At 45.0% G+C, this 17500-nt stretch overlaps 1 protein-coding gene across 1 annotated transcript in view; it reads left to right on the top strand.

Annotated features, from left to right (window-relative positions):
* The window catches only part of bahcc1b (BAH domain and coiled-coil containing 1b), a 61604-nt gene extending 44782 nt beyond the window's left edge, over positions 1-16822 (top strand). The window contains 15 exon segments of the mRNA XM_079658818.1: positions 2110-2182; positions 2313-2438; positions 2440-2494; positions 3115-3285; positions 5134-5307; positions 5620-5858; positions 8127-8358; positions 8576-8693; positions 9610-9685; positions 9799-9907; positions 10071-10187; positions 10371-10508; positions 11698-13067; positions 13857-14093; positions 14959-16822. Coding sequence (XP_079514944.1) covers positions 2110-2182; positions 2313-2438; positions 2440-2494; positions 3115-3285; positions 5134-5307; positions 5620-5858; positions 8127-8358; positions 8576-8693; positions 9610-9685; positions 9799-9907; positions 10071-10187; positions 10371-10508; positions 11698-13067; positions 13857-14093; positions 14959-15168 — 3445 coding nt within the window. The 3' untranslated portion in view covers positions 15169-16822.
* Positions 16823-17500: the final 678 nt, after the last annotated feature.

The following is a 17500-nucleotide window of genomic DNA, read 5'->3' as shown; positions in this document are numbered from 1 at the left end:
TGATTAGAAGGCGCTAATGAAAATGACAATGAAAGGCTTTAGTCATACATACTGGTGCAAACACACACACACACACACACACACACCACACACACACACACACACACACACACACACACACACACACACACACACACAACTTGTTTAATTAGTAGCGCTGGTTTGCTAACGTGCCTGAGCAAGATCTCTTGTTGTTAATAACAAGCGATGTATCGTTTGTTTTACACTTTCATCTTCGAGAGGGAGGAGATGCGGGTTGAAAATGAAAAGGCGAGAGTGTGAGAGATAGAGGCATTTTTCAAAAGCCAAGACGAACCCTTCTGATACTCACAAGTGTGTTTCATGGACAAAAGTATGTGGACATTGGAATGTGATTGGTGAAACGTGAAATGTCAGAACCACGGGCATTAAGATCCTCTCATTAGGCGTCCCTTTCTTTGTGACGCTGTGTCCTCCAAGCTGCAGAGGTTTGCATTTGTGAGATTGGCCTCAGATGTTTATTATAAAGGATGAAAAATGCAGTTTGTATGATTGCAACTCTACCTGAAGCATCAGTGTTTATAACAGTTCTGGAGAGCAAAAGTTGAAGAGAGGTGAAAAGCCTGCCATTTCGGAAAGAAGTAGGACACATTAATCGTTGAAATGGGGTTAATAAACAACAGGAAGTGATGGCAATAATTTAAGAGAATATCAAAGCCTGAGATGTAAAGAGATGAACTTTAAACCCAGCTTACTCTCTCACCTCTGCCCCTCTGGCCAGGTGCTGATGAAAGTGTGTGTGATTGTCAGAGGCAGCCCTTAGCTTTCCAGCATGTGAAAGGTGGTGTGTCTGTGGGAGTGTTTGTGTGTGTGGGGTTTTTCGAGCCACTGTTCAATGATCCGAAGAGCACTGTGTTTAAAGCATACCGACGCATTGACGTCTGACTGACAGACAGCATTCCCATTCATCCCGAAGGTGTCGGATGGAGTCGGGGGTCAGGGCTCCGTGCAGCCAGTCAACTTCTCAAAATTATCCCTTTATATACCTGGATCCTAAACAGTGAAAACCATACATACTTGTTGGCCATGTTCTCTACAGCTTTTACAGACGATCAAATCGTATTGTTTGGTGAGAATTTTACATGAGGTGAACGCTGAGGCTTCAGAGGGGTCAAAGGTCAACGTTTGGGCAGGGAGATTTTCCTTTCCTGTCTTCCTATCCCCTCCTCTCATGTCCTTTATTCTTCTTTCCTCTCCTCTCTTATTCTACCTCTGCCCCTCTCCACTCCTCTCCTCTCTCGGGAGCGGAGATGCTGAGACCAAAACCTTCCCTCTGTGGGAATATAGGATTCACCTGCCTCAGACACCAGCTGCTAACAGAGAGTGTGTGTGTGTGTGTGTGTGTGTGTGTGTGTGTGTGTGTGTGTGTGTGTGTGTGTATGTGTGTGTGTGTGTGTGTGTGTGTGTGTGTGTGTGTGTGTGTGTGTGTGTGTGTGTGTGTGTGTGTGTGTGTGTGTGTGTGTGTGAATATGTGTGAGTGGAGAAGGAGAGAGAGAGAAGAGAGAGAGAGAGAGAGATAGAGAGAGAGAGAGAGAGAGAGAGAGAGAGAGAAGAGAGAGAGAGAGAGAGAGAGAGAGAAGTAGTGTTCAATAGAGGTTAGTGTTTATCGATCGAGCCCTGGAGCTCCGGTCAACGAACAGACTCCCCCGAGACTGCTTCATCTCTCTCTCTGGTCTCTCTCCCTCCCCCTCAACTCTTCTCCTCCCCCCTCTGTCTCCCTGTGTCTCTCCTCCCTCCCTCACAACAGATAATTCTTACCCCTTTCATGTGTTGATTCAGCAGAGTTTCATGTATTCACACGGCCACTGAGTATTTCCATGTTTGCCGTCAAAAAGCGTTAGTCCCTCTCTTACCTCATCAAAGTTATGAGACAGATCGGAAGAGTGAGGGGGGGAGAGAGGGAGACAATGAATGAACCCAGGGGAGACGAAACTAGAGAGAGCGGAGAGGCAGAGAAAAAATCATCCATGAAAGGAAAGAAATGTGTGATGGGATTGATTCTGTGATCTGGTTTTGTATATGATCATTTCTCATTTAAGTGTGTCTCTGCTGTGTTTTCATGTCTTCCAGGTTGGATTTATTGGAGGAAAAAGCCAGTAAGAAAATGTCCAATCACGTCTTCTCCAGCCACAGCTCTGCACAGGTCAGTCTCTCCTGCTCCATACACACACTGACAGCCTCTTCCTGCTGCTAACGCTTTTGTTCTTTCCTGGATATTTCAATTAGCGGAAATACATTTGTCAATAATTAGCTTCTCCTCCCCCGGTCTGCAGATGAAAGCCCGCTGTAAGCACCGAGGTCGGCCCGGCGCCCTGAGCTCCAGGCTCGCCCGGCGGGTGACAAAGCTGAAGCAGAAGGCCCAGCGTGGTGCATCGTCTTCAGGCATGCTGCACTGCAGAGGGCCCCCCCGGGGAAGAGGACGCCTCCATGAGTCACTGCAGACAAGGAATCAAGGGTGGGTACAGACGGAGCGTATATATATATATATATATATATATATATATATATATATACTGTATATACAAGACAAGGCAAGTTAAAGGGGCCCTGTGATGCTTTTTGGGGTTTTCCCTTTCCTGTAGTGTGTTATATAGGTGTGTGTGCATGTAAATGGTCTGCAAAGGCTGAGTTCTCTCCAGATGGAGTTTCTCTCACACACTCCCCCCCCCCCCCCCACCCTTTATTTACTCCCTGAACATAGTGACATGACTTTGTAACACTCACGCTCCTATTGGCTAGCGCTCTGACAGATTGCACGTGATAGGCTAAGGGGTGGGACATTTCTAAGCGGTTGACCAATCACAACAGAGCCAGCCAGCTAAGCAATCAGAGCAGACTGGGCTCTGGTTTCAGACAGAGGGTGAAAAGAGGTGCTGCAGCACAGTCAGTATGAGAAAAATAAATAGCTTTTTAACATTGAAGCAGTTACAGGAGAGACACACAATACAAATATGAACCTGAAAATGAGCATACCAGGGCCCCTTTAATTAATATAGCACATTTCAACGTTTTGATCCTAAACAATCAGCGCCTTATAAGCCAGACACTGAACTCCTCCTCCTGTTTCTCCATCAGACCTGCAGCACGACTGGGCAGCTGGTCAGACTTCGAAGAGGAAGAGGGGTCGAAAGCCCAAAGTGATGATGGCCGTCAACACCAACAGAGCTCACCACAAGGACGACCGGACCTCCGACAAAAAACAGGAAGTCAGGGAAGAGAAGAGTGACAGCGAGAGCTCAGAGCACGGTGAGTTACAATTCCGGTCAGCGTGAGAATTATGGGGGGTTCGGGGAGCTCTGATAACACTTTGACTCCCTCAAAAAGGCGAGGGGGTTGAAACAATAATATATACTTCTTAAATGTAATCGTGATTAAATAATATAGTATTTTTCAAGAGAATCTGTACCAAAAAATACTGTATATTTGTAGGCGTGCTCGGCAGCTTTACAATACTTAACAATTTATTTTAACACATATTTATCCAAATATTGTGCTTGCCGGATATTGCATCGTAGTCCATTTTGCGATTTTGTTAACATTTTGATTCATTGTGCAGCCCCGCTGCCTTCTTCACTTCCGACTTTCTGAATACGATTATGTGAAGTGCCTGCAGTTGAACGCTTACATAAGCTGTGTGTCGGATTGTCACACACTCATATGTAGTCCGGTGTGTCCTCCAGCCACAGTTTCACAGGTTATTACAAATATGAGTCGAGCTGTGGCTGGTGGCTGAAAGAACATCACCCCGACACACAGAATGCCTCTGTGTGTGTGTGTGTGTGTGTGTGTGTGTGTGTGTGTGTGTGTGTGTGTGTGTGTGTGTGTGTGTGTGTGTGTGTGTGTGTGTGTGTGTGTGTGTGTGTGTGTGTGTGTGTGTGTGTGTGTGTGTGTGTGTGTGTGTGTGTGTGTGTGTGTGTGTGTGTGTGTGTGTGTGTGTGTGTGTGTGTGTGTGTTCGTGAAGTATCTGAGAGTGAGTTGTCTGCCGTCATCGAGGGGGCCCTTCTCTCACTTCCCAGCTCGTCTGTCACACCGTTAAAACCGTTAACGACTTGCCACAGGCATGCAACACAGCTACCCCGGCCCTCAACGCCGCGCCGTAACGTGAGCCTCGCTCTGGCCCGGCTCAGAATCTCACACCCTGGACTTCCCCTCTTCTTCACCTCCCCAACGTCAGGAAAATTACGGAGGTTTGACGTGAGGAGAAATAAATCTTCCTGACTTTAAAACAAAATGCCTCAGACGAGAAGACGCTCAAAACCAAACTAACAGAACTTAAAGAAAACGCTCAAATCTGAACGACCTCGTTGCCTCGATGGCTCTAGAAGCAGTGGTTGAATGTGCGTGTGTCCCAGTGTGTGTGTGTGTGTGTGTGTGTGTGTGTGTGTGTGTGTGTGTACGTGTGTGTGTGTGTGCGTGTGTGTGTGCGTGTGTGTGTGTGTGTGTGTGTGTGTGTGTGTGTGTGTGTGTGTGTGTGTGTGTGTGTGTGTGTGTGTGTGTGTGTGTGTGTGTGTGTGTGTGTGTGTGTGTGTGTGTGTGTGTGTGTGTGTGTGTGTGTGTGTGTGTGTGTGTGTGTGTGTGTGTGTGTGTGTGTGTGTGTGTGTGTGTGGGACTGAGGCAAAGTGTTGACGAGAACGCCATGTAAGTGACAAGTGTGTCAGAGATGTGTCGACACCCGACACGACCCCCTGCAGTCAGCGACACACAGCTGCCAATAACAAACCGTGTGTATTTGTGTGTGTGCTGCATATGTGCATGTGTGTCAACATTTGCTCCCCGTCACTGCACTTAAGGAAAAAGCCATTCATTATTATGCAGCTCGGAGTTAATATGTGACAAAATATGGCACTTTAAAAGCCTCCGAGAGAAGTTTGTTTCATTCGGAACGAACGGCGACATTTCTCTGCTCACTTTTGTATTCACGGCCACGAGTGTTTAGCCACAGGCTTGAGAACTGAACTGTAGATGCTGGAGGAATATTGAAAGCTAGCTGTCAATACTCCTCATCAAGTGAGTCCCTGGCTTTAGCTAACAGTGTTTACATGTAGATCTCTTGAAGCTGACTGACTGATCATATTGATGTTGTGATTTCCACAGAGGAGGACGAGGAGGACGGCTCCTACGACAGCGAAGACGGAGCCGGTGACATCCAGATTAGCTCATCCTCTAAAGAAGCTCCTGCAAACCCTGCCGGGATTCTGCCTTTTTTATTGCAGTCCTCCAAGCTCCAAGCAAACCAGAGAGCCGGGAGTAAGAGACCAGGGGCCCCCGGTGAGACCTTCGTACTTTAAGTCTGTGTATCCGCTGCTGTCAACATGCTTTATACTTGAAGTGAAGGGAAACATTAAAGGTCCCATGTCATGGCCATTTCTACTGATCATAATTCCATTGTTGAGGACTACTAGAATAGATTTACATTTTTCAATGTTCCAAAATGACATTGGTTTCTCATACAGCCTCTCTGTATAGTATGTGTATTCACTCTCTGTCCTAAACGTTTCTTATCTAATTTCATATATATATATATATATATTGTAATTTACTTCCCAACTCTAATTTCCACGATGTCCTCTTCACCCTCAGGCATGGAGAGCTTCACCAGTGCAGATCAGAGGAGAGCTCCCAGAAGGCCGAGCCTCTCCTCCTCAGAAAGAGGACATCCAGACCACCAGGGGACTAAAAGAGCGTCTCTGCCCAGCTGGGGTGCTTCGTCAGTGGGCTGCAGCTTTGGGGACGGCCAGGGGAACCATGGAGCTCTGACTGAATTCAACAGGAGCAGCAAGGAGGCCGCGAGGAGGAACCCATCGGGAATTCTCGGAAAGGTGAGCACCAGGGTTGGGTGTTGTCTTGTATTTAGAGTACAAGACAGTATTTTACAGTGACACAGTAATATTTTACTTTTTCCAATGACATGTACTCAACCAAGTAAATTACTTCCTGTCAGTAGTGATTAATGGCACTTCTCTGTCGACTACACCCTTCAAAACTGGCATTTCCCTCCTCAGCTGCTTCATGTGCACTTCTGGATAAACGATTGAATGACAGTGTGTCTTTCACATTTGAATACTTTTCCAAACTTTGCAAAACTTCCTGCACTTGATATCTGGTTAATTTGTTATGTATTTATCCTGTGCTCCTCAGAAATTGCAATAAAACGTGCACACAACATATAGTGCCAATGTGAGGTAAATCAACAATATTTAGAGTTAATATAACATGCAGGAAGCCGTGGGACTCTTCCAAAGTTCAACCTCCATCTAAAGGGCACAGAATCTGTGGGCTTCGTGGTATATTTGTTAGGTCACACAGAAGTGCATGGGAAAGAGAGCTGAGAAGGGAAAGGTGAGATGCAATTGCCAATTTTAGAGGCGTGACGCAAAGGTTATTCAACGAGCATCACAATAAATTACTGCTGTCACAGAGTTACAATGATATAATATCAATCTTTGAATGAGTTAAGGCTGTTTTTTTGGAACAAACCAAAAGGCTGGGTAGGTTCAGGCTGACAGGGAAATGCAAGTAAAAAAACAAGGTGACTCACAGAAGGTTTCTCCCTTCTGATGCATGCAAATCAAGTTCGATCCTTCTTTGAAATGAGCCGCACCCTGCCAGAAAGTTTGAAAATCCCATAGATTACAGAACATACCAATAACTCCCTGACTCCCTTACAGGCAGGTATTAAGCATCATCTGTAAATCAGTCATCATGTCAGATATACCATATGCTGTATAGGTGTGTGTTTGCATACTGCTGTGCTAACACACTGCTGGCTGGTCGTATTAGCGCAGGCAGACGCTAGCGAGACGCCGGCATTCATTTCATTTCAATGAGACGCCCCGAGGTTACCCCTGTCTTTGACTCATTGTGAGGGAATGTAAAAAAACACATAACTCCAAACCAAACAGTATAAAGATCATCTCCAGCCATAACCCTACACACACACCCATGCACACATCTACTCTCACTCTCACACTCTCACTCTCACTCTCACTCACACACACACACACACACACACACACACACACACACACACACACACACACACACACACACACACACACACATAACCAGCACAACAGATAAATAATCATCCATGCCCTCTGGTGACGAAACTTCTGTCACTAAAATATATGGTCTCCTGATGTGGTTAACTTCAAGAGAGAAAACACACACACACACACACACACACACACACACACACACACACACACACACACACACACACACACACACACACACACACCCACACTTTCAATTTGAATATTATTATCTTTCCTTTGAAAGCCTTAAAAACAAGCAGAAACCTGTTGGGCGAGCTGACTTTCCATCATCTCTGCCATCAGTCATCTTTGGAGAGACTAGCCTAAACCGGTCTGGAGATGGATAGTATCTTGTGTGTGTGTGTGTGTAGAAAGTAAGAATGCAAATGAGGGTTCAAGCTTCTTCATTAGTAGGCCTCCACCCTGCTGAAGTGTCCTTGAGCAAAACACTGAAGTCCTGTCAGTTCAAGAGCTGCAGTTATTACTGAATGTGACCTTTGACTGAACGGTGGCAAGTGAGAAAAAGAAAATCCTGTGGCTTTAATTGAAGTATCACATTGCAAAAGGAGAAATGCCTGCGGTTGCTTCTCAAAGAAAGATTCACCACATCTTACTGGAAAAGACTCTGACTCAGTTTCATGCTGATCTCGTTGACTAAAGATTATTTGAAAGGGGACTTAGTCTGCTCATTTTTAGATGTGTTCTTATATATTGTGTCTCTTCTGTGACATGTCTTCATGCTTTAAAGTTCATAAAGCTCTTTATTTTTTCTCATACTGCCTGTGCTGCAGCACCTCTTTTCACCCTCTGTCTGAAACCAGAGCCCAGTGTGCTCTAATTGGTTAGCTGGCTGGCTCTGTTTTGATTGGCCAACTGCTTAGAGATATCCCGCCCCTTAGCCTATCACGTACAATACATACACAAAAACCTATATAACACTACAGGAAAGGGAAAACCCCCAAAAGCACAATAGGGCCCCTTTAACATATAATAAAGTGATGCCATGTCCTGTTGTCTCCCTACTGATGTCACATCCTGTTTCCTGTCCAGGCTAAGGGCCACGCAGTGAGCCGGCTCCTGCAGAGCTTTGCAGCCGACGAGGGCTTCCGATTGGATGAGGAGAGTAGCTTCTCTGAGGGCGAGGAGGAGGAGGAGGAGGAGGAAGAGGAAGAAGAAGGAGAAGAAGAAGAAGAAGAAGAAGAAGAAGAGGAGGAAGAGGAGGAAGAGGAGGAGGACATACAGTTGATCCACCTCCCTCCAAACATGCCTTGCAGAATACCCGGTAAGCATAAACACTGACACATCATACATAATTACACACTCACATGCAGGTTTGAAAAGGTTTTTCACACATTCGAACACACACACCTCCTCCTCTGCCTTTTTGTCCCCCCTTTTTCACTTCACATAGCAATTATTCAACACACTCACAAATGATGTATCACTCACGCTTTATCTTCTCCATCCATCAATCATTGAACCACGCCCTCGCTGCGCAGCGCTGCCAAACTGTGTGCTGAGTAAAGAGATGTTGGTGGACGGCCTGAAGATCCTCATCTCCAAGGAGGACGAGCTGCTGTACGCCGCCTGCGTCCAAACTCTGGACCTGCCCGACATGTAAGACCCTTTCCCTGCAGTGTGTCCACAGAAACACTCAGCTAAAACATTCATACTCCTTCACCAAATCAACCTTCCAAGGGGAACGAGCATAGTGACTATTTCATATAGCAAATAACCTGGTCTTCTAAAAAGTATGCTCCCAACCAAAGGGCATGGGATTACATTTGGATTGAGAGACATATTGCAAATCTCCTTAGGCAAAATAACTGCTGTGTGTATTGAGCATGCAATCAAAAGTCAGCGTTAGATTATTTTTAAATGATGATTGTCATTTCATTTAAAGGGGCCTCTATTATGCTTGTTGGGGTTTTTCCCTTTCCTGTAGTCGTGTGTTATATAGGTTTTTGTGCATGTAAATGGTCTGAAAAGGACTCCTTTGTGTACTTCACACACGTGACACTCGTGCTTCTATTGGCTAGTGGCTATTGGCGGGACTTCTGGAAGGGGTTTACCAATAAGCACATAACATTAAGCACGTCAGGGTAAACTAACAAGCGTTTGTAATGTTTTGCAAATCCGCAACAACAACCGTAGGACTGGAGTCATATATCCGGGTGGAAAATACATTTCAGTCGCATTGCAGTTTAATTATATGGTAAAGTAATTTTATAGGAGCCAGGGTTGCTGATTCCAAAACGATAAGCATCAACATGTTGGATGATAACCACCTTAGCTTACCAATTTCATAGTTGGAACCCCTAAAGGTAAGCAATAAAATGCCAAAATGCAACAACAGCGTTCTCTGGTTTACAACTACGAAAACTAGCTCTGGTAGTCTTGACAAAAAAACAAGTCTTGACAACTATAAAGCCAAGATACACAGAAGTGGCAGCCAAAACAGCTGGTAGTGGAAAAAAGTGTCAACTCATGAGGAGTTTTTGTTTTCTATCAATTTACATTTTGTTTCTCTCAGATTCAGTGTTGTCATCGAAGGAGAACGAGGGAATCGCCCGCGGATCTACTCGCTGGAGCAGCTACTACAGGAAGCTGTGAGTTTCAGTCTTCAGGCTCCAGCATCTGTCACCGTTTTTGGGGTAGTTATTCAGCGCTGGAATGTCCTACTGAAACATTTGTAATACAGATCATTTTGTGATTTTCCCAGGTATTGGACGTGAGGCCCCAGAGCGAGACCATCCTCATTGCAGGGACACGAGTGTGTACGTACTGGAGTGAGCGCTCTCGTTGTCTTTACCCCGGATACGTCCATCGAGGTGAGCAGGAAGTACTGATAAACACACACACACACACACACACACACACACACACACACAAGCACACACACACACACACACACACACACACACACAAACACACACACACACACTAGTGCCTTTCCAGAAACTAATGTCTTCTGTTTGATGTGTTGTGCTTTAGGAAGTCCAGGTGAGGAGGAGAAGGAAGGCAGCGTGATGGTGGAGTTTGATGATGGAGACAGAGGAAGGATCTCCCTCACAAACATCAGGCTCCTGCCACCAGGATACCAAATCTGCTGTGAGTAAGACAAGAGAGTAAGAGAAAGGAAGGAAAAAACAAAAGTAGAACAAACAACAAAAGCAAATAAAAAGGAAGGAAGATAGGAAGCAAAGAGGGAAGGAAGATAGGAAGCAAGGAGGGAAAGAAATTAATAAACAACCAAGCTAAAAACTTTAGTTTAAACCCATTTTTCTCCATCAGGTGTTGAACCCTCTCCAGCTCTTCTGATCTCACCTGGTTTCCGCGGACGAAGAAGCTCCACCCAGGAGAGGAAAGAAACACCCACAGAGAAACCGGCCAATGAGGAGACAGCAGGAAGGCCCCAAGAGAAACGACCAGGTGAGGGAAATGTTACCACTATTAGCTGTACATATATTTACGTCACTATGGTCAATTTGAGAATTTATCAACAGTCAGGTAAAAAGAAGGAGAGCTGCGGTCGCAAGGAGCAAAAATCGAAATGTATTTTTAAATTGTTGATCATAAAAAAGAATAATAATCATACGTGTTTGAAAGTCAAATTAGTTGCAATGTCTCCTGAGGGTTTAACCTAAGGGTTAAGGCAAATATTAGGTTAATGAATAACTTTTTAGGTTAAAGTGTTGCTATTTTATCCAAATAGTGACGAGACTAACCCAACTCAGGATAACCGGCCCCTCTGGGAAGTAAACTACTTGAGTCTTTAGTTTTATATGTGTGGGAAAGAATGGGTTTTTATTTAATAACACTGAGGAATCCACTCCGGGATTGTATGTCCCTCAGACACCAAAGGTTATTTTGATGTTGTCTGAGAAGTACTGGTCTAACTAGTAAATACATTCACAGCCCTTTAGGCAATATTGTAAAATCCCCCCAAACACCGCCTCGTTTACAGTTCAAACTGCCAACCACTTATCAGATGCCCCCGAGTCAGAGCAGGGGAGGGATATAAACCGAAAGACTCGTAAATTAAAACTCTTTGTTTGCCTCCTATCATTTAACCTCTATTTGAACACATCAATCACGCGTTAACGAGGTGTCATCGGTGTGTTTTCTTTTGTTACGCAACATGCTTTTAACTCTTCAAAAACTCTGGGTAACAATAAGGCTGGAGGGAGAGACAGGTTTACCAGGTTTTGTTTTAGTTTGAGTAATGGATATGTTGTTTATACCTGGCTAGGTGGAGATCAAAGAAATAAAGGGTTAACGTTTCTCCAAAACTCTTCCACGATTATCACTTTCAAGATCCATGACTTCATATTGATTATAACAGGGGCGAGAGAGTTACTTACATTTTTTTACAATTACTAAATGTTTTAATTAGTAGCCTAATCTAAGTATCGCGATATAAAAGTAATGCAGTACACCTTCCTATTATACATTTATATTTATTTTTAGATGGGTTGTTACTTTGTCATCCTGCTAGTAATTCCCTTTTTTTTTTTTTAAAGTACCAGTAATGTGTTTTTTTGTATCCTGATTACGATATATACCATTACATGTAATCAATTACGACCCAAGCCTGATTATAACTCTTCTTCTTTTTCAGTTGGCAGACCGAAGAAAGTCCACTCTGTGCCAAAGACATCGAACACGGCGACATCAGTAACGGATACCGTAACCAAAGGCAACACTTCCTTGTTGAACTGGTCTGCGCCCAAGAAGCGACCTCCGGTTGACTTCTTCCTCTTCAACGGGACGTACCGTAAGACCCAGAGGAGGAGAGAGCGAGACCTGGGGATGTTTCACCGGCCCTCCCACCTCCTCGCTCCGCCAACGCCATTTAAAGGCATCTTCGGCTCCCCTTTTGCAGGAGACTCCTTCAGCAGCATCGCCAACAGCTACTCCACCTCCAGGAGCTCTGGATCGGGGCGACCTGGCTCTTCTGGACCCTCCATGGGGGTCTCGTCCTCTACCTGCTCCCCATCAGTAAACATGGCTTCTAACAACAGGCATCCGGCGAGCGAACGCGACAGAAAGCAGTTCCTGGTGAAGCTCGATCACGAAGGAGTGACCTCGCCCAAAACAAAGAATGGAAAGGCGCTACAACGACTTGGAGGGAAAGGGGATACAAGTCCGGCCTCTGCAGGAGTGCCGCTGCGATACGTCCACCCTGCCATGGTGGTGAAAGATGGGAAGAAGTCAGGAGGAGAGAAAGATATCACCGGGGTCCGATCTGAGGGGGTTTCAAAGGGATCTCCACCTCTGAGGAAGGATCTCCAGGCTGCAGGTCTCGGAGTCCAAGAAGGGGATTTGGACTACCAGAGCGACTGCCCCAGCTCTTACTCTGAGCTCGATGAGGAAGACGAGGATGAAGGTCAGGATGCCGAAGCTCCACGGAGAAGTACAGGGGATGCATCCCAACGTGGAAGCCGATTTCTCTCCCGTCTCTCCGCCTGCTTCTCCTCGTCATCCTCGTCTTCTTCCTCCTCCGGCTCCATCTCCTCGTCGTCCCTCTGCTCGTCAGAAAACGACTCCTCTTACTCATCGGATGAAGAGTCGTCCGCCGTGCTGCTGCGACGCGCCTTACTCCAGCAGGACAAACACAAACACAGACAAAACGTGACCTCTGACCTCCTGAACCCTGACTCCGCCCCCTCCAGCTCCTCACCCTCAGCTCCCTATAGGGCCAAAGGTAGCATCTCGGGGTCAAAATTGAGGAGTGAAGACAGGAAGGAGTTGATGTCAAAAGGAGGTCTGGTGGCTAACAGTAGCACGGCTAAGGCCCAGCTGAAGAGGAAGGACAGAGGGTCCAGCAGCCACCATCAGAGGCAGAGCAGCCCAGGGAGCCAGCTGCAGAAATCTTCCTCCAAGGACCCGGCAAAGCGGCAGCGCATGTCTTCACCTGAGCCTCTGCCCAGCCTGGCACCTCTTCTGCCTGGACGCCAGCTCTGGAAATGGTCCGGAAACCCCACACAGGTAAGACACTTTAGGCTTTGTACAATTAAAATTAAAGCAGAGTTGAAATCAACGCATTTTTGGGACCCTTTACATACACGAAAAGTCAAAAGAGAATTCACACACGTCCATTCTGGTGAAAATAGACATGAAATGGATTCCAGACTTTCCCATTATCACACATTGTTATGTTGGTCATACAATTATGAAACCATGTCAATAACCTTTCACTTCACAACTTAAGTAGACTGTTGTTGTTTCAGTCTCTGCTGTGTCATATCTTGATTACATACAGTAAATGCAATGATCAAATAGAATTTGTCCTTGCAGTCTTTCCCAGTCTTTGTAGACTTTGGCAACACTACGAGGCTTTATTCTCTGACTGTGTTATCCTGATTATTAAGTCACGATCCTGAGATAACAGAACAAAACAGTCGGAGCAGCCGCTGCCACTCTCAGTTTACATTCTGCCGCGCTGTTTGCTCTGTAAACATCTGCAGGGTTAAAAATGAAACGACAGAGCAGAAATAAAGGTGTAAGCCAGGCCCTTCTCCATGAGTTTCAGTAAAAAGGAAGGAACTATGTGTGTGCCAGCTAACATGGTGCTGTAACTCAACAGGATCCGAGTGTTATGAGTGGGCATTAGCTCATTTTTGGCGTTAGGAAAGAAGTATTAAATCTAACCGTGCTTTGGTAGCCTGGGTTTAGCAAAACAAACACAAATCTTAATTGACTTTTGGTGGTGAAATGAGCCCTCGACGCTGAATAAACTGACTGAGAGTGCTATTTTAACTCCCTTTCCCTCCACAGAGGAGAGGTCTGAAGGGTAAAGCCCGCAAGCTTTTCTACAAGGCCATCGTGAGGGGCAAGGAGACGGTGCGTGTCGGTGACTGCGCGGTGTTTCTGTCACCTGGCCGGCCCCAGCTGCCCTACGTGGGCCGGGTGGAGAGCCTCTGGGAGTCCTGGAGCTCCAGCATGGTGGTCAGGGTCAAGTGGTTCTACCACCCGGAGGAGACCCGCCTGGGGAAGCGACACCGCGATGGCAAGGTAAAGGCCGCAGAGTGCAAGTAGAATTTCTCTAAAACAGGGAATGGTCAAAGTAACAGCCCGTGAAATTTTCATATAAATATATTACCTCTTTGCTGCTTTTTTATTCCCCCGTTTCCATCCGCTATGAACGGCTGAACATCCACTTTAGTTCATGAAAATGTTATCATGTACTGTTTCTAAATACTCCGTTTAAAATCGGACTTTCCCAGGAAAAATGTCTCTCCTGCCGCACAGGAAGTCATGCATTTTGCATTTTTGGCAACAGCAATAATGGTTTGTTTGGAATAACTAGAAAAAGAGCTGAGGAGTTTGCATGAGCAGAAATATCCATCATGGCTGAGCAAACAGTAAAGATCACAACTGGCAGGAACTCAAACTACAACCCACGCTACGAGACATGACAAAAACGGATTTGACATATGAGGCACGAAGGATATTGCCAAACAAAAACAACAGCTTTTCTTGTGAAAGCAACGTTTTCAGGCTGTATATATCCTTGCTGATTTATCAACATACAGTAGGTGGAATTGTAGCCTTTGCGGACCATTTAAATGCACTGAAACCTATTTAACACATTACAGGAAAGGGATAACACCTAAAAGCACAATAGGGCCCCTTTAAATGTTGCCCAAAAAAGCATGCATCAGTTACTTTAAATACATCTCGACATAGATTCTTGTTTTTTCCCAATCCTGCTAAATATCTACTCTGACCTCGAACTGATTGCCCATTTCATGGCATAAACGTTGTATAGGTTTGGGACCATTTAAAGACAATCCGACCCACCTTTGTCCCCGCTTCTTTTCCACACAAATTGACGCCCCCTTGTTAATCAACCATTCTTCCTGTCTATCTTTCCCAGAATGCATTGTATCAGTCGAGCCACGAGGATGAGAACGATGTTCAGACCATCTCCCATCGCTGCCAGGTGGTCAGCAGGGTGGAGTACGATCACCTGACGCGTGACCGTAAGCCCGGCAGCGCGGCCAACGACTTCTTCTACCTGGCGGGGTCCTACGAACCCACCACGGGTCAACTGATCAGCGCGGACGGCATGGCCATCGTGTCCTAGCACCTCCAGCTAGAGAGAAATCCAAAAATGTCTAACCTACATTCTGGATCCTGCTTCCAGACCGGAGCTAGGGACGGAGGGAAACCAAGACAAAGAGTTCTGACTCTGCGTGTTGATCTGTCCCTCGAAGAGAAGGAGCTGGCCACACTGGATAAAGCCTGACAGTACTGGCACTAAGAGGTTTTGTTCTGGGGAAAAGTCTGATCCGTGACAGGTTCAACCTCTTTATCAGATGTGGACCGAGGCTCCTTGTTGTCGGCAGCCTTCCCTGTGGCTGAAATAACAGAGGATATCGTCGACAAGGAAACTAAAGAACCAAGGACATGAGCACTTTGGAGTTACGGTCGCTTGGATATACTACGGCGGGAGTCTAAAACAAAGACTGACTCTGAGACTTACTGTAAGCCGCACTGGTTTGGAGGGTTTTTAATGGTCTTATACTGGTAGTTTGACAATTGGGAGATCCCCAACAGGACCAAAAAAACACTGTAGTTCGGACTTTGTGTGTGAGAGTGTGAATGTGTGTTTGCAGAGTGACTGCGATGACCCTGTTTGGCATTTAATGAGCTCTAAGTAAATAGTGCTTTAGCGGTGAGTGTGTTTGTACTGAATGTGTGGCACGTGTTCATCCGCGCTCATCAGGCAGGGATGACGTCTCGGCAGTTTATCTGGAACTTTCTGAATATGAATCTGTCCCGTACTAAACGTGTAGTCCTCAGAAAACCGGAATTTCTTCTCCTGTCAAGCCATACACGTCAATACCTCTCTCTCTCATACCCACCTATTGCGGGTGCGGAGACACATGTACAGGTAGTTGGATTGTTTATTTGAGATGTGTGTGTGCATGGGCGCTTGTGTGTGCGCGCTTTGTACAGCATCATGTATAATATGACATGTTGTAAATAGTATACATATATATTTGTTTTTGTTCTTTTCTTTTGCAGAGATTATTTTATTTACGTTTTTTTAGGGTGTGTGTGGGTGGGATCGGGGGGGTTTTGACAGAGGGAGGGTTAGTGTCCTTCTCTCTCAATGCACTGAACAGGATTGGAGATTCGGGGTCAAACTGTACAACTGATGTGAAGACTTTAAATATGTAGAAAGGGTGTTTGGGAAATGTTTTTCTAAGGAAATCAGAAAAAGGCTCTTTTTGTCTAAATTCATTTTTCTCCCCTTATTTCACTCCATTGGGTTTAAAAATGTGCTTTTTTTAATACAAATACTGGAAAAGAAACCGAGTTTCTGCTGTCCTCTGATCCTATAAGAATCTCCTTTATCTATTTCCTGTATTCCTATATCAAATGTAGATATTTATCTGGCATCAAAAAAAGAAACATACCAAAGCACCTGTGAGTTTCATCGCATTAAAAACAATTTATATGAAAAAAGACATTTCAAAAAAAAAAAGATCAATCAAATCTGAATCCGGGACCCGCTGCAATCACGGAGGTTATGCTCGTGCTCATCCGGCGTTGCTATGACAGCCTCCGAGAAACGTTGCAGCAACATTGTCTGCACGCTGCCCAGCTGATGCACTTGAGGTCACCATGGCAACCGCAATGGCGTCACGTGACTGTGAAGGACAATCAGAGCCAATTCAATGGGGCGATGTTGATAAGAGACAAAACAAGATAAAGATCAAATCACAAAATTACGCTTCTTGTCACTTTTATTCCTGCTTTGCCAAAAATGTCTGTGTATGTGTGTGTTTTTATGTTTTCCTCCATCGTACCGTTTATGCAATTCTGTGACGACTGTTGGTTGTCGGTGTATAGGATGTACAGGGGGTGGGGGGGAATCATGATTGCCTTTTTCTTTCTTTTTTTTAAGGACATTGACTGATTTTTTAACAACATGTTGCTGTTACACTGCGAAGCAAAAGCTTTAAGAGGAATGTGAAACTCCATTTTTAAATATTACTTTTATGGGTCTTTTATTGATTTTAAAGCTGTATTTTCTCTAAGAAACACTGGAGCTGTAAACATCACGTTTTGACCGAAGCGACATCATTGCTTTTTTTTTTTTTTATTAAGACCCACTGGAAAAACTGCTTTGTACGGTTGAGATTGCCTACTAAAATATATTATGTAATTTCAGTCATTCTTTGGGAAATATGACTTAAATATTTCCTCATGTACAAAAGGAAAAAAATATTTATCTTAATTTTATTGCCTTTTTGTGTTTCATTAAAAAAGATTCTTACAAAAAAAAAATCTTGATTGTTTTCTTCTCCACTTCTGATTGGGCGTGAGTCCTCTGAATGCGGCCTTGTGTTCATCAATGCCGATCATTTGTCTGCTGCAGGAAATGGACCGCAGGAAAAAGAATAAGC

This window comes from Notothenia rossii (genome assembly GCF_949606895.1).
Source record: "Notothenia rossii genome assembly, chromosome: 11".
In the NCBI taxonomy this organism is placed as follows: Eukaryota; Metazoa; Chordata; class Actinopteri; order Perciformes; family Nototheniidae; genus Notothenia; species Notothenia rossii.
Note: the sequence above shows the minus strand (reverse complement) of the source record. Positions and strands in the feature narration are given on the sequence as shown.